General features: G+C 34.2%; 3 protein-coding genes across 3 annotated transcripts in view; 1 reads left to right on the top strand and 2 right to left on the bottom strand.

Moving 5' to 3' along the window:
• LOC110452941 (sulfotransferase 1A3-like) overlaps positions 1 to 844 on the bottom strand; it is a gene marked incomplete at its 3' end in the record, with an annotated part of 3,226 nt that extends 2,382 nt beyond the window's left edge. The window contains exon 1 of the mRNA XM_021501701.1: positions 693 to 844. The remainder of the gene's footprint in view (positions 1 to 692) is intronic.
• A 743-nt stretch (positions 845 to 1,587) lies between these two features.
• On the top strand, positions 1,588 to 6,322 carry LOC110452943 (sulfotransferase family cytosolic 1B member 1-like). Its single transcript, XM_021501703.1, has 5 exons — positions 1,588 to 1,609; positions 4,211 to 4,522; positions 4,881 to 4,984; positions 5,560 to 5,746; positions 6,130 to 6,322. The coding sequence occupies exons 2-5, from the start codon at positions 4,240 to 4,242 to the stop codon at positions 6,237 to 6,239; spliced, it is 684 nt and encodes a 227-aa protein (XP_021357378.1). The 5' UTR covers positions 1,588 to 1,609; positions 4,211 to 4,239; the 3' UTR covers positions 6,240 to 6,322.
• Positions 6,323 to 10,819: 4,497 nt separating this feature from the next.
• Positions 10,820 to 13,744, bottom strand: LOC110452942. The gene is made up of 2 exons (XM_021501702.1): positions 13,627 to 13,744; positions 10,820 to 13,009 (listed from the first exon to the last, which is right to left on the bottom strand). The coding sequence occupies exon 2, from the start codon at positions 12,988 to 12,990 to the stop codon at positions 10,930 to 10,932; it is 2,061 nt and encodes a 686-aa protein (XP_021357377.1). The 5' UTR covers positions 12,991 to 13,009; positions 13,627 to 13,744; the 3' UTR covers positions 10,820 to 10,929.
• Between the last annotated feature and the right edge of the window lie 4,178 nt (positions 13,745 to 17,922).

Here is a 17,922-nt window from a genome sequence, read left to right as displayed (position 1 = left end):
GTTAACATCTCCTAGGCAGACACATGTAACCCTTGGTTAGTCGTTAACATCTCCTAGGCAGACACATGTAACCCTTGGTTAGTCGTTAACAAGTCAACAGCACGCATCTTTCCAAAATGTCCTGATATAGACTCTGGATTAGCAAATCAATTACAACATATAAATAACATACACAGGATAGACTGGGATGTCAAAAACTGGAAACTCAATGCCGATAGCTGTTCTCAAAATAACATAAACGCACAAATTTGCATTATTCGACTTGCATAACATTTTGTTTGCTATTGTAGGTATCCGGGACTAAACATATACGTCCAATGATCAGCTTTATTGCAAATAATATATATTTTTAGATTACGTTCCTATCACAAATATTCTTCGACCTTTTCGTAAATCTACCATAGTTAATATAAATATTTGTTTGATGAAAATTACATGATTTACTTCCATGCTATCATATATGGTCTCTTAATAACTTCTCAGTGAACCATTGTATTGGGGAACATTAAATGTGGTCTCCTTTCACTTGGTGGCTCTTAATAGATAGTCGAATGAGCCAGTTAAACTACGATATTAGTACATCAGAAACTAGTAGTATAATCTAAGAATACTGTCTGGCCATTGTTGATGTTCAAATGTTGATCCTGACAACAGCTGTATAACGTCAATTATTGAAATAATCGATGACTTACCAAATCATTGATCCTTTGTCCACCTTGAACGTATGCCGTTCTTACGTTACACTAGATATAGCAATACTTTTTAACATGAACTACGGTCACAGTTACCCACTATCGACGTCCACCACTACGTCGCCGAACGTCCTTGTTAGCAGACTTATATAACTCCTTCATACGTATGAAGATTCTGACCACGGATAAAGCCTTGGTGAAATATATCAAAGATAGGAGTATGTTAATCAGATATTATCCGTACGCATACACAAACGTGATGTGTCATGTTGAAAACGTCTGACATACTAAACAGACCTTACAATCACTACGATAACAATAAAAAGATTGATAAACAATGACACTGTGTCGTCGGTCGACAGCGATGTACTGTACATGTTTACTGCTCACTGAAATCCCCGGATATTTCGCTATTTCGGTCGTATCTATTGTTGTTGCCGGACCGGCTTTCCCAAGAGATAAAACTGACCACACTGGGTGTTGACTTCAGGTCATGTCATAGTCACCGACGTTAACTTTCGTATTTTTAGATTTTTAGGGTGTCATTTGGCTAAATAGCTGTTTAAGTTACCGTCCACTGCCCCTACCTATAATAAAACTAGATTGTCGTATTTTGAAAGCAAGATAAAATATAGGCCGTTGTCCTGAACGAGAGGTAATGTTACAGTTATACATATACTAAGCTGATATCCCGGATCGTCTCCACCGATATCTGATAAGGTATCTATACGCTTTCTTCTCAGTCATGAATCTCATAACGGTGACTGATGGCGAAGGAAATACGCTACAATACAAGAGGTACCAGGGCCATGTTTTCCCGAAACTGGTCAGGGGAAATGTACGCGATTAGCTGACTCAAGTAGCCAATCTCCAATGTCGACCAGACGATGTTTTACTTTGCACATACCCGAAAACAGGTACATTTGAAGCATAACATCATTGTAAATTGTATTTGGAGCCATTATGTTGTATATGATAACATCGCCAATCAGACTTGATTTAATAGTGACAATGATTGCCTGTGGTTCAGATGAATACTCATGGTGAAATATCTCGACAAATTGTAACATATCTACTGATTCAGAATAGAATACACTGGGCCTATTACTATATCAGATCACGATCACGTGACAAGTGTCACTGGTGTACACACTGCTATATATAGGACAGGACCTATACGAAATGGTCATTTTAGTCGGGGCTTGTTAGCACATTTGTTTCTGCAAGCATCGGAAGAAGCATGATTGTCTAATATCCAGCCGAAATTATACTCGCTTTAGTAATCAGTTTATACTTCAAACGTCAGCTATTGTTCTCAGCCGAAATTCCTTTTTCTCGGCCAATTTCGACCGATTCAGGGTACAGCGATTGTCACTAAAGACGCTCCCAAATAAGCATCGTTAGTTTGGATACCTAGATGATACCTTTATTCTAGGATAGAAACAATTTTTGGGGGAAACGTTAAAAGTTTGAGAAGGATTTAGATGAAATACGAAACCTATAATAATGTACATCCTTGTACGATGGAATGAAGTTTACGGAAGAGCAGTAGGGCCATGTAAAAAAATCAAAAAAAATCATGATAATAACTCCAAATTTCAAAATAATATTTCGAAATTGTGACTTACTAACTCGAAATTTCAAGATAATAACTCAACATTTCGACTTAATAACTCGAAATTTTGAGATAATAATAACTGTTAAAACCAGAATCTGTTCAATCTAGATCTTTGTGGAAACCGGCAAACGTATTTGGTCTTTCATTCTATAAATTTATTGATTAAACTTCGAACTCATTCTGTAAACCGGCTCTGTTTCCTGGTCTAATACTTTCTTAACATTAATAAATATGCTTTATTTGAACCGATGTAACGTCTATTCTAGTTCAATCCTTATTACCAGACAGGAAAGTTAAGAGTAGACCAGTCATTTTCAACTCTCCCGGATGTCATAATACATTATTTTAATAAACATTTTTCTGCTCATATGGATGGCGATAATTCTAATGATAAACGAATATTTTTTATGAATATCATCTTTTTCTTTTATAAGTTTTCTTAGTGAAAGTTGAAAATTAACAGAACTAGAGCAGAACGTGATGTAGATTAACAGAAAGCATGTTAAATACTGTATAGAGAGTATTAGACCGGGGAACAAAGCTGATTTACTTATTCCGGAGTTTAATCAATGATGTAAAATAATTTAAGACCAAATAATTTGGAAAGTTTTCACAAATATCCGGATTGTACGGAAGAGCATTAGATCCGGATCGAGCAGAATCTGGTTTAAATAAAATCCAAAGTACATCAAACGGTGTTAAATTATTAAGCTTTAATACATTTTAAAATGCCTAAGATTGCACCAAAGCGCTTCTAGATTTCAATCAATGATCATTTGACCCTTCAAGAGGGGCTTTGCGCTTTGATTAGGCGAAAAAACAGTATATCTGTATTGACCATGCATGTTCATAATAAAGAAAACAATTCAAAATGAAATATTCATTTATTTGTATTCCTACAGCTTCGGGAGGTATCGCCCCACTACATGAAAATCCTTTTCTTGAAATTTCGAGTTATTATCTTGAAATTTCGAGTTAGTAAGTCCGAATTTGGAGTTAGCAAGTCGACATTTCGATTGATTATCTTAAAACTTCGAGTTAGTAAGGCGAAAAAACGAAAAAAAATAATCTTCATGGCCCTAATGCTCTTCCGTAGAAGTTGAATGCATTTTCCTTAGATTTAATTAAGATTACAAAATTATCTGTATGGTACGGCTACAGACGTACATAATGATCTATCTTTGAGTTTTACCATTGTAACACCGAAGTATATACCCTTATTAATCATACATCAAAGATAACCATTATTTTATCTGAAACATAAGTTCAGGGTTTACGACTTGGACAGCTAGAACAATACCTTAAAGCTTCACGTTGTCCTACTGAGTTATAAAACATGCTCTACGGAAAGTATTGAAAAAGGACACTTTACATACGTTCATACAAACAGAAAATACTAACACAATTATGTATGTTTCTACTGCTGATCCATGGAATTTCACTATGTACCCTGTGATGAACAAATATTAGGAACTGAAGCAAGTTAGTTGTCGTATGAAAAACATGTTTGATATATATACTATCTTACGTAGTACACGTCAACTTAAACATTGGAAACGAATGTTGAAATATTCTTTTGGTTGTCTAGAAGGATTCAAGTGTTGGATACTTTGGTGTGGCACATATCTTAGAAATAGGTCAGAACGGCTCAAAATTAGACTGTGAAGGCATATATGATTTTTAAATTAAAAAAACGTAATTCATGCTATGTTATAATTTGACTATCAATAATACCTGTCGAATGATCGTACATCTTAATCGGGCGAGATTTACTCCATAGCATGGGAACCTAGTGAGCTATTGTTTATACATACTACAATAAGAAACTGTATACCATCTCACGTTGTATACCATGCTTCCCTAGACGTATACATACATACTGTGCCGGTTTTCTCTGCAGGGTTACACTGGACGTACAACATCGTTCAAATGTTGATATCAGGATCAACTACATATGAGGGCAGTCCGAAATACCTGGAGTTCGACGATATAGGTATGATTGACATGATGCCGCCTCGGCGGGTGTACGCCACGCATTTTGAGGTGTGTCACCTACCTGACGCCATCAAGAATGGAACGGGAAAGGTTATCAATATCATCCGCAACCCGAAGGATGTGGCTGTATCCTACTTCTGTTTCCTGACGTCTCTTAACATTCCTGTTTACTCCGGGAGCTTCAGTGGATTTCTGCAGTATTTCCTGAAAGAAGACTGTAAGTTCGAAACAAATCATATCATATTCATTTTATCGTGTATTTCATGGATTTTCTTATTTACTTACTTACATATTACAATATAAAAAGGTTGTTAATAAGATTCTGTTAAGATAACTGGAAAGTATTACATTCAAATTAATATTATTTCCTAGATGATTATATTATTAAGAACCACATTTCAAAATGGAAAGTCATTATTGTCCTTAATGTTTCTAAGGACAAGTAATGGAGGGTTATTATGTTGTATACATACCTAAAAGAACACGTAATGAAGGGTTATTATTTTGTATACCTACCTAAAAGATCAAGTACAGTAATGCATTTAAAATGACTCTTTGTTCTATTTGTCTGACAGTTTTGTTTGGTAATTGGTTCGGTGCTCTTAAGCAATGGTTGGATATCCAAACAATGTATCCATGCATGCAGACGCTCACCCTTCATTACGAGGATCTAAAAAGAGCGAGAGTATACAAATCTAGCATTACAGTTGTTTACCCTAGCATCATCCCAGCAGTTCTCACCTCTCACAGTGTTATACTGGTTTTATTTCGTACCACCCCGAAAACAGTTTCCATCGCTTACAATGACCCATATGTTATCCTTACATCAGTCCGTTACTTATAACCGCTTACATTATAACAAAGGTTTATAGCTTACCACCACTTGCAACACAACAATGATTTTCCTCGCTTCAATCCAACATTCACAACCACTTATAATATATCAATGGTTTATTCTCCAGTTATGTAAGAATATATATCCGCTTACAGTAGCTTACAGTATTAATAATGGACAGAATTCACGATAAAGTGTTCAAAGACAATTGATAAAATGTCAAAATAAATTGACAAAATGTCTGTTTATCAGTATACTGATTAATCAAACATTAATTGTATAGGGACTTTTAGTTTAATGTTGATTATAAAAGAAAAAAAAAGATGTTGATAATGGGATTATTAAAGTATTTGATATTTTTTAATCGATGAAATAGAATTCCTTAGCTGTTGAATAAAGACATTTTTCTATTGTTTCAGAATACTTTACAAAATCTCTGCACATTGGCGGATTTCCTTGAAGTCCCCAGAAATGATGATTTTCTACGACAAATAGAACTGAGTGTGGAATTTGCAAAAATGAAGATAAATCACGAACAAGAATTGATAGGATCCGAGACATTTAAGGACATCGCAACACATGGAGTTCTCCCCATCTATCGAAAGGGTTGGTAATGTTATATAATTTATGTCTTAAAATCACTGTACGCTTATATTAGAGACACTCAATTAAAACTTAATAGAGATAGTCGAATAAGCAAGTTTAACTATTATATTAGTACATCAGAAACTATTTTTATAATCTAAGAATACTATATGGCCATTGTTGATGTTCAAATGTTGATCCTAAAAAATATCTCTCTTTATATATTTAACATAATCCCATGCTTTTCCTTATCCGGCGTTGCAGTTCAGTATAAATAATTAATATTACAGGTCTTCTTGGTGTGTTATTAAATTATATAACCACAAGTAAATAAAATAATGTATTTGTCGTTATACCGTAATGCATCTACTAATGAATATGATAATATTCTTTTCCGTCTTCAGGAGGCGTTGGAGACTGGAAAAATTGGTTCACACCTGCAGAAAGCGAGGAGTTTGATCGCGTCTACAAACAAAGAATGGAGGGATACGACATAGATTTCATTTACGAATGAAAACTACACTTCGTTTTGCTTAATCTTAAAATCTGAAAAATATTATGAAACCAATTCTACTTTGAAGGCATCGGCGCTTACGGAATCATAATGTAATCAAGTATTTGTAACCACAATAAAACATAAAACAGTATTTAAAATAATAAAGAGGATATTGCAAGCATTGTGTTGTAACCGAACACAACTGAATGAGACAAGAAGGACAACTCATGTAGATCTTGTCCATATTGCCGGCTTTTGTAATATCATTTCCTGGAAAGCAAAATAAAGACAGAATCAATTATCAATGATTAATTTTAATCTTTTGAGTCATATTTAGGCCTATTTTAGGTTTATTACATTTACCATAATGTCCTCAATACCTATCCCGTAGGTATTTAATACTCGTCTGTTACGCTTCGGTTTATAGTGTGGAGCGTCATCTCAAACAACACAATATTGCTGTTAAAAGCAACTGGTTAGTAAGTTACCATTGACAACGGTTTTCAAAGGACGTATTTTTGTAAATGTCAACAGTTAAGGAAAACTCTTTGGAATGGATGTCCGAGCAGCGTACGGGATATAATGACAGATTAAATGATCCACTGCCTGAAGGCGTGAACTCGAAATAATCACATAAACTTAATAAATGGGAAATTCAACGATACGAAATTCAACGATACGAAAATCAACTCAGTAAACTTCACAATAGTATATAAAAATAAGATTGAAACGAAATTCATTAAAACTGTCCGAGACAAACTCATTTTTCAACACCTGTATGCTCCAACTATTTAAACCAGGAACCCAGTCTCTTGGACCCCATACTCACAACAATGCCAAATAAAACACAAAAAATACAACATGAATATCTAGGCTGTTCGTCGACAATGTGGATCAGTTGCTCAAAGCGACAGTGAAAAGGCAAACGCATTGACTAACTTTTTCAGTCGTGTTTTCAAAACGGAAAATAGAAAGGGTATACAAAGCTTCGAGTTAAGCATATTTAAGAAACATTTTGTTAGCAAGAATTCACGTATTCAGAAATTGCTAAATAAATCAAAAACCTTCATAGCAATAAATCAATAAGTCAAGATATCATACATCCAAAATTCTAAGAAGACTTGAGAATAATAACCTCACCATCCAAAATACTCTTCAACCAAAGATTGAAAGATAACAGTCTTTTTTCATGAAGGGAAATAAAAGCTATGCAGGCTAATAGACCAGATAGTTTAAAAAGTATCATAAACATACATACGAACACATGCATGTAAATACATACATGCATGCCCATTATGGCATGTGTCCATAAACACATCAGAAAATAATATAAAGTTCATGTACTCTACTAACACGAAGTGTTTGTTTTTCGGAGAGAAAAAATATCAATCAACAAAATAGACACGTTGTAGTACACAAAAAAATCTCAAAATAAACTCTTCCATTTCATCCATCTTTGTTTCAATGTTTCATTGTTGATTTTTTTTACTGATAAAACTTTCTCAATATTATATCTGAATGCAAGAAACTCATTCAAACCATTTAAGTTAACTTTTGGTTTTTTCTGGAAACAGTATATACATAATATTTTGTATACAAAATTATATACAATTGTAGTTAATGGGTATTGGAGCATTTTCAGTAATTTCAAAAGGTAATGTTTTTAACTGAAAATTAATGAGTTTCCTTATTCTGCTGTATAATCTCTCTTAAATCTCCATAGCTTGAAGGACGGTGGACATTCCCAGAACGTATGCTCTGTAGTTTCTATTTGTACTTTACAGATATTACAGAGATTGTCATTTGACATTCCAATAGTATTTAAATAGTTTTTAATTGGGAGGAGACAACTATGTAATCGGTATTGAAAGCATTGCATTGTTGTGTCATTTGTTACTTAAAACACAAGACTATATGAACGTTTCCAATCTATATTTCTAAGATGTTCTTTCAATACCCCATACCCATTTTCTTTCAGCTGTATTTATAATTTGATTTAACTATTTAATATCTCAAACATGTCTTCCTAACCTTTTGTTTTCTTTATGATAATTCTAATATTACTTGGTATGAAGGGCCTCTCCAAAGAGATTTCTGCAGTTTAGTTATAATTTAATTGTTTACAACGTTGACTAATAGACTGGCATATACTATGAAAATCAAGAGGTTCCTGGAGTTTATATTGTATTTCAGCGGTTTTGACTTATCAAAATGGAAACCACATTACTCAAGCTCCTTAAACCTCGGGCGACTGTACAGGGATTATTGATGAAGGTGCTGGTATCGTAGTAGAGTATATAGGGTTAATTAGGCATTTGACACCATTTCGCACAGGAGGTTAGTAAGCAAATTGAAATTATATGGATTTTCAGGAGAAATAGAAAGCTGGATAAAGGTGTTTTTTACGCAGGCAAGTCATTGTTAATGGTTATATCTCAGGAATAAAATCTCCACAGGGAAGCGTCCTGGGTCCATCGCTGTGTGTTCTGTATATGAATACCCTACCAGATGTCGTTTATTGAACGCCCTGCTGTTTGCTTATTCAACCAAATTAAATAAAGACACCAGGGAAATTGGAGATACTCAGCAGGATCCAGCAAATCTTCAACATCAACATTGATATATAAGTGTACGTTTGGTTTCTATAAAGGCAGCCAAAGTGTGCTGTGGTCAAGTGTTATTTCCACCGGCAACAGGATGTCTATACATCACATGGACGAATGAATCAGAGACACATAGGTATATCATATACAGCAGGTCTACGATATCAGACAGACTCGCCGTGTTAAGTGCAGAAATGTGAATGTCATCGTACGAGAGTTGAATGATTCAATATCGGATTGATTTACATTGTGCAATAATTATGTATTCTAATGTTTCCTTATTTTCTTTTAGAATATATACGAAAATACATGTTTCTAGGTGGATGCTAACGTGTTTAGGTATTTGCGTCGTTTAATTGTGACTATACTGGCACAAAGTGAGATTAACCGCTAACGCGGTACAAGTAAAATGATTATTTGCGACAGTATGATCACGATATACCGACCTAATTTTCACATTATAGTAGACGTTTTCCTTCTCTTAGTCATTTTTATTTACAAACATTTTTAGTTTGTAAGTTTTCAATAAAGGGAGGTGTATTCCTCGAACCAAATGAACGTCATTTTCGATAACTCATCCATGTCATATTAATTTTGTTAAACTCGTTCAATAATTTGAAGACACTCGCCGAAAGGCTCGTGCAATATGCAATTATTGAACTCGTTTAATAAATTCAATATGACATGGACACTCAAGTAAGTTCCTCTACATATGGTATAAAGTTAATCAAATGTGTAGTTACGGTACATTGTATGCCCTTATTTGGGTATATAGATACAGTATGACATTATTTAAATACATAGGTATGGTATGACCCTATATCTACATTACAGTGTCTGTAATTCGGTGTCAGAACAGAACTTAATCAGTTCAGCATGCTCCATACAAAACAAGTCAGACAAATAACACATTGTTCTTCTATCAACAATAACAACCAGGATAACATATCATCATGTTTTATTAGCTTCTCGCTCAAAATAAACGGCTGTTCTGCTATATTTACATATACAGTTTATCGGGAACAATAGAAGTAGGTTTGGTTCAACCACGTGCTGTATTGTTCGTGTTCCCGGTTACGCATTCGGATGATGTCAGCTGCTCTGTGGGGATGTAGCTGTTTTTTGCAATCTCCATTGACGCTGGCGTTTTCTCTGCATTTGGTAGCTATTAAATGGCATTTGTGACTTATAATTTTACGCGAGTAATAAAAACTACAATTGATGAAACACTGATAAATGTTTAGCTGTCTGTGTCTGACTTAACCCTGAATGCCGCATACATTAGTGGTATAAATACATTATGTATTGACCTGCTACATGGGTATCTATGAATATGCGAAGTAATACCATTGTCGACACGACTGAATTAAACATTGAAAATCGTAAAGTGTACATTGCCTCTATACAATTATGCTTTATAAGATTTAAAAAAATGTTGATGGGACTTTCCTAGAGACTATTTCTCATCGTTACAAGTAGAACTGAAGCAATGCTGTAACTGCAACAAAATTCTGCACATAAAATTCTTTTTTACGCAAAACCTATACGCTTACAGAATTCACCATTCTTAATCCTATTTAAAAAGGATGTCCAAAATCATATTCATATCAAGATACAAATGTATGTTCTTCGATAAATATTTTCCATTCATTTTAGAGCGAGAATAGTGCAAGGGCCAAACAAATTAATTTATATATTGTTTGCTCGTATCCAAACCTAAATAAAATGCATGTACAATTACTGAATAGATATTTACTAATATGTTTTGTTTTCTGCTGTTTTTTGTTTTTTTTTTTAATTACTTTGGTCTTGTCTTTTAATGAATGTTCATATAACAGGTAATTTTTAATGATCTTTATAAAATATTAGTATTCCTTTATAATTGCTATAACTAATACGGTCGTGACTAAAAGGAGATATCATATCTATATCGTAAGATTCAATTATTCGTAAAAATAAACTTAGAAAGTTTCCAAAAGGATCAAGCATTGCTAGTGCCATTGTATTTCTGATTATTTAATAATGTTTTCCTTGATTCTGATTTGAATTACCAACGTTCATTCGAACCTTACTGTTTTTGACATTTTAAGACGACAAAAACATTCTTAGGTTACGTCTAAGCCAGAGGTCTCGTCGTCAATATTTGATGTGTCCGGACATGAATCACTCCCAAACAGTATTTCAGAAAGATCCGCTTCGTTGATTTCTCCACCAGATGGTGGTACCTTTACTCTGAGAAAAACAAGCCTGTTGTGTGCATGCACCATAAATTCATTCATGTCGAGTAGAGTAGCCAAATCGTGCGCAGTTTCAGCACATTCAAACGCCTTATTTATATTTCCAACCCGGAAATGATAGTCACAGTTTGCAATGTGGTAGTGCATACTCAAAACTCTCCTGGATGTTACATCAGTCCCGGAAACATGAAGCAAGTACTTACCAGCCATGTCTACAACGGTTGGATCTGGCTGTAAAATGTCCATGGTAAGACCATTCTCTCCACATTGTAGAAGTAAGATGATGAGGCGACACATTGTATACACAAATCCAACAGGCCCATATTCACTTTTGTCTTCTTGAAAATTGGCAAGCGCTTTTTCAAAACTGGCCTTTGCTCTGTCATGCAGATAGCCATGAGCTCCGATAAAATTTACTCGCGTTGGATTGAGTAGATCAATCTGAGCTGCCATCAAGCGCCCTTCCTGTACGTGAAGCCAGCCGGCAGCCCGTCCACTAGACGCAACTACATCTGTCTCTATTATCATTTTTGCAGCATCCACAACATCTTGCAGGGTTTCAAACTTCTTTTGATACAGAAGCATTCGTGCCTTTGTACCTAGGAGCTCGAGCGTAAAGTATCGTGTATTAGTTGTTTTACCACAGATCGTAAGGGCTGACTCGATATGCTTTTTTGCACCGTCAAAGTTTGATTTATGCAGCTCCAAATTGGCTTGCAAATATCCTAAAACACATTTCATATCGAAGTCTGTTCTATATCGACGGCGAAGTCGAGTTGTCAACCCGTTAAACTGGTCAAATAACCCTCTGTTCATCATAGAAACCAATGTGTTAAAAGCAACATCTAAACGTTTATTTGGAAGAGTATCTGGTTTTGATGCCCCTGGTGACATCAGAAATGGAACAATTTCCGTTGTACCAGAGACAGTCACAAGTTGGCCTTCCTCTGGAGTAATATCACGCCTTGTCCTCTTTGTGGATGGACAGTTGTCAATTTTTACTTCATATGCGTTTGTACAATTCACAAGTTTGGTGTGTTTTTGCTTTGTACAATTTACATCACGGTCCTCTTCCAACTTAAGTGTTTGAGAGAAATAATCTTCTCTCTGTTTCAATTGTGATGTAGATGAATCAGTGTTAACGTAGTATTTTTTGTATCGTGTACAAGGGTCTGTTTGGTTTAGTACAGTTGACCTTTCTATAGACGACTCATTTATCCTACAGCGTGGCGTTATACTGATAGGCACTGAATCTGTTTCGGTACATGATTTCGCACTAACAAATGGTTGTTGAATCCTTTCAACAATATATTGATATTTCTTTTGCAAAGACGCTTTCAGCAATATAATAAGCTTGTCTTTTCTACTTTTGGACAATTCCTTTAGATATAAAGCACATCTGTCTTTTCGAGTTTCTCCTGTCTTTATTCGGTCGCATTCGTCTTCACTGAATATGTCCTCTTGGTAACTATAAGGTAAAAGGTCTTTTGGTTCAACATTTTGTAAAATGAGACAGCAATGTCGCTTCAAGATATCTTCAATATCTGGATTCAGAAAGCTGACAGGAAAATAAGGTGAACACTCTTCACATGCGTCATTTGAATTAGATGTGTTTTCACCATTTTTTCCACAAGGAACAGAGTCAGTTGCTGTTACGTCTGGAATGATAAGGTCTGCAATATGACTATACTTCGAGCACCGAATAGCACCAAGGAATGACTCAAAGGCAAGAGGACCTCTCTTCGTCAGAACAGAAATCAAGTTCTCACATCTCTCCTTTCGTGTTTTGTTTGAATTTGTCACACGTTCACAATCATTGTCTGTTAGTATTCCATCCTGGTATAAATCGTCCACAACATCTTTAGGATCGAGATCATTAACAATTTGTACATAGTTTCGTTTGAGTTTAGCCTTGTGAATAGGGTCCATGGTATGTAGAAGGTGTTTTCTGTAATAAAAACAAAAAGTAATAATATATATTTATACATCATTTGTTAGTCATTCAATAATAGTTATGTTTTAATTTTATTTCACAATTCATGTTGATTCTTAATGAACACGACTACGTTGGGACAACACCTTAGCTAAGATATACCACATGCAGTTTCATTTTAATTGTAAATCTCAAATTTTGTTTGAGATTCCTTCTGAACGTCATATTCCTTACCGCATTTAAGCGCGGTTACCGAGTTGTACTGAACACACACATACATATGGAATAAAAATCACATTGAAAACCTGTGTTTAGTTAATTGAAAATCATACTGTTTCAATAATAATGCAGTAGGTGAACCTCTTTAGACAGAGCTTTAATAATTTAAGCTGGTTACTGCTTGAGATAGTATACTTAACAATTGTCCGTAGTATTATGTTAGCTGTCGGTCAGTATACAGTAGTAACATGTCCTTCAAACCATCAAATGTCAGTGTTATACATGGTAGTCATCATAAAGCTGAATTTGATGATGAAATTAAATCGATAAAATTCACAGTCGATCAAAACACATTGAGTATTACGTCATTCAGAGAACAGTACGTTGAACACTGCAGAAAAAATATAACTTACCAGTAGAGTCAAATATGATGTTGCTTCAGTGATTCTGCTATACAGAAATTACGCCATTACTTATGTTATTCTCGCGACTGTTCTAAATTACTTCAAGGTTAGAGTACAATGCCAATCCTCCATCACGTGTACACACATGTATTTTGCGGTATGTGTTTGTTACACTGACGATGGAGCAGCTATGTGTGTATAGTTGTATGTTGGACTACGCTACAAGCCCAAGGGTGTCCGCCTACTACCTAACATTACATTACTGATTATCGCTAAGACCACTATCATTTTGAGCAACTTTCATTAAACGTGTTAGAATTACATTTGATAATCATATACCAGGAGTCGTAGAAATAAAGGTTTTGATATTATTTATGTATCAATACTATTGTAAGATTTGAAAAACAGAACACTATATATGTGAGCTATAATAATGGAAACATTTAGATACTGGGCGAATTATATCCTTCCCCTCTAACACATGTGTGACGTCTGTAGAATTGACAAATAGGTTTTTACATGCCTTTATAAGGTGTATCAAAGGAGGCGTTTCTGATGTTTTTGTTTGTTTTAGTATATGCTTATATGCTTTTCAGATGTGCAGAATACGTAGTCGTGGTTTGTATAAAGAGTTTTCATTGTGGTGTAAGGTGTTTAAGTCATTCAAAAAGTCCAGTATATGGACAGTTTTTAAACAGACTGGAATTTAGTTGTTTATCCCTCTTTTTCTATAATGGTTTATGGGTATATTTTACGATGCAACATTTGGAAGACAATAACTTCTTACGAGAGTGGATAAATACAACAGCACATAAATCAGTAAGTTTTCCATTTTGTTATTACATATGTAATTATTCATTATAAATAAGTCACCTAGTCAAAATGCCAAATCGCACGTTCGCAGTGTGGTCCTCTTGTATTCTTAAATAAAAGATGTATCGAGATTTAGATCTCCAATCCAGTACTACTTGTCAGCTAATAAGCAAAGGTGTAATTAAGTGTAATAAGGAATTATGAGCTCTTTTTTATCAATTACTTATGACCATTGGGCGGTATGGGAGGTATTTTCTTTTAATTCATTTATGACTAAAAATATACATAACATGTCAACTACAAATTCCTTTAATTTTAAAAGGAAAATATTTAGTGAACACAATGAATGTATATTGGTTGTAGTTGTGACTTGTTCTAGATTATAGTTAACGCTACATTAAAACACACATGCACATATAGAATAGGGAAACAACAATTGATCTACTAACCCATTGGAACCCTTGCATCAAATATCTGGGGGGTTTCTGACTTCACTACTCTTTCGTTTTGGTTGTGATAACCTAAGCATCCGCCTTAATATGACTCAAGGACGCAAAACCATATATGATCAAATAATTATTACTGAATTTGGAACTTTACCAAAACAGCCATTACAAAGTGATCGGTTTCCTTCCAGGTTCCAAATTAATACAAAAAACAAATTTGATTGATTGCCACCACATACTTATCTATTTTACTGTTCTACTGCACATGCGAGACTGTACCGTAACAACAAATACAGGTACATGATTCTTTTGTCCGACTGGTGACGATATTTCAATATAAATGTAAGACTGAGTACTTTTAAGAAAAGACATTGAGCCTTGTTCTCGTTAAGATGATATAATGACAAGTATGCACTGCAAATCTCCCCAAAGAACTTTGTCTGCACCTCAGATAATAATTATCCATTCATATAATAATAGTCATGCAATATAATAGACGCCAGCTGCACCGTGCCATTGTGCAATTGGCAACGCTGAACAATCTTTTGTAATTTTATCATTGTCTATGTATTCTGATTTGGCAACATTACCCCGAAAGATCCATTGTAGCGGAAACATGTACCTGATTCTAGTACCCTGTACCCTGTACCCTGTACCTCGTACCCTGTACGCCGTAAACTGTATTTGCACAGCACAATACCTTTGATACGATATGTATCTTGATACACATAACTGTTTTAGAAGTAAGTTTCACAATACATGTGTTCAAATATTGTACAGAGATGTAATAACTTTACGATGTCAATAGTAATTACAGTTCAAATATATCTTTGTTCGAGCTGTTGTACGTATTTTGTATCACTGCACAATGGATAACATTATTTCTGGTGTATAAAAAAAGAATAAGTGAACTCACAAATTGAATTTATTCAAGGATTGATTGATAATATCCGAATTGTGAAGATATTTCCCTATGCAGACAAACAAAATGGTTTGCTACAATACACAACAAAGTCTTGAACTATTCAATGAATTGTTTCTGTCTACGCTTTACCCTGTACCATGTACCCCGTACCCTGTACCCTGTACCCTGTACCATGTACCCTGTACCATGTACCCCGTACCCTGTACCCCGTACCCTGTACCCTGTACCCCGCACCATGTACCATGTACCATATACCCCGTACCCTGTACCCTGTACCCCGTACCCTGTACCCCGTACCCCGTACTGTCACAGCACCATACAATCGACACGATATACATTTTAATACAAATATCTGCTTGAAAAATAAGTTTCACAATACATGATTTTAGACCGGTATACCTCCCAATAGGTAATCAACGAAAACTTTAAGGGACAATTTAGTTAAGTAAGTTTTTACCTGAAAATCAAGTCGATACTGAAAATATATATCTCCTATGGAGAGTTGGTCTGTGGAAAAAGCTCCAAAAAAGCAACATTACTGGAAAAAATTTCAATATTATTTATAAGCTATATGATAAAACCAAATCATGTGTTAAAAATGGATGTGAACAGTCGGATTTGTTCAATTGTGAGATCGGTTTAAAACAGGGCGAAAATTTATCGCCATTTTTGTTTGCAATTTATTTAAATGATTTAGAAACTTATCTTGTTGAAAAAAATGTAAATTGTCTTCAAACAATAGACAAATTATGTATTGATAACATTGGAGTGTATCTCAAACTATTCATTATCTTATATGCCGATGATACTGTCCTGTTTTCAGAAACACCAGATGGTTTACAGTTAGCTTTAAATGAATTTGAACAATACTGTAATACTTGGAAGTTAACTATCAATTCAGGAAAAACTAAAATTGTCATCTTTTCAAAAAGAAAATGTGCAAGAACTCCCCATTTTACATTATGTAACGTAGAATTAGAAATACTGGAAGGGTATACCTATCTAGGATTATTCTTTAATTTTAGTTGTAGCTTCTTTAAAGCAAGGAAAAAAATTGTTGAACAAGCACAGAAATCAGTGTTTGCTGTCTATAAGAAATTGAGAAACATATCTTTACCAGTTGATCTACAATTGAAGATATTTGATTCATTAATTATGCCAGTTCTTCTGTATTCATCAGAAATATGGGGTTTTGAAAACACAAATATTATAGAAAAAATCCATCTTCAATTTTGTAAATATATACTAAATGTAAGAAAAAGTACACCAAATTTCATTGTTTATGGTGAGCTTGGAAGATACCCACTAGACATCGAAATTAAATGTAGAATAATAGTATTCTGGCATAAGTTGATTACCTCTAGTAAGTTATCAAGTACTATTTATAAGCTTATGTATACATTACATGAAAATGGAACTATGTTATTTAAATGGCTCGCATATGTTAAAGATATTTTTTCTCAAACTGGCCTGAACTATGTGTGGTACTATCAATCTACATGTTCTTTTTCAAAAGACGAAATTAAGAGGCTTGTGAAAAGTAGACTGAAGGATCAATTTATACAGAAATGGTTTGATAATATTCTTAACTCCTCTAGAGGACAAACATATTCAATATTAAAGACAAAGTTTGAACAAGAAAAATATTTAATTAAACTTAATACAAATGATAGGAAAATAATGTGTAAATTCCGTTCTTGCAATATGCATTTACCCATAGAAAAAGGAAGATGGTTAGGTATTCCTCGTCAAGAAAGAACCTGTACATTATGTAATTTGTACATTGGAGATGAATTTCATTACTTATTTATATGTGAAAGTGTTTTAGTTAAATGTCTAAGAGAGAAATATATACCAAAATATTATTTCACTTATCCAAGTCAATTAAAAATGCAAGGATTGTTTAATATATTTAATGTAAAAATTTACACAAAACTTTGTAAATTCATAGAAAAGCTTGAAAAAATATTAACTTAATTTCTGTACTATTTGTGTACTTCTATATGTATCTATGCTATGTACAATGTTGTAATTGTGTACATCACACGCCATGTATCATACTTACTATATGTATGTGACCTCTTGTTACACACGTAAGTGTGTCGGAGTGAATAAATAAAA

Source organism: Mizuhopecten yessoensis, unplaced genomic scaffold (genome assembly GCF_002113885.1).
Source record: "Mizuhopecten yessoensis strain PY_sf001 unplaced genomic scaffold, ASM211388v2 scaffold6997, whole genome shotgun sequence".
Classification (NCBI taxonomy): Eukaryota; Metazoa; Mollusca; class Bivalvia; order Pectinida; family Pectinidae; genus Mizuhopecten; species Mizuhopecten yessoensis.
This window is presented reverse-complemented; position numbering and strand designations above follow the sequence as displayed.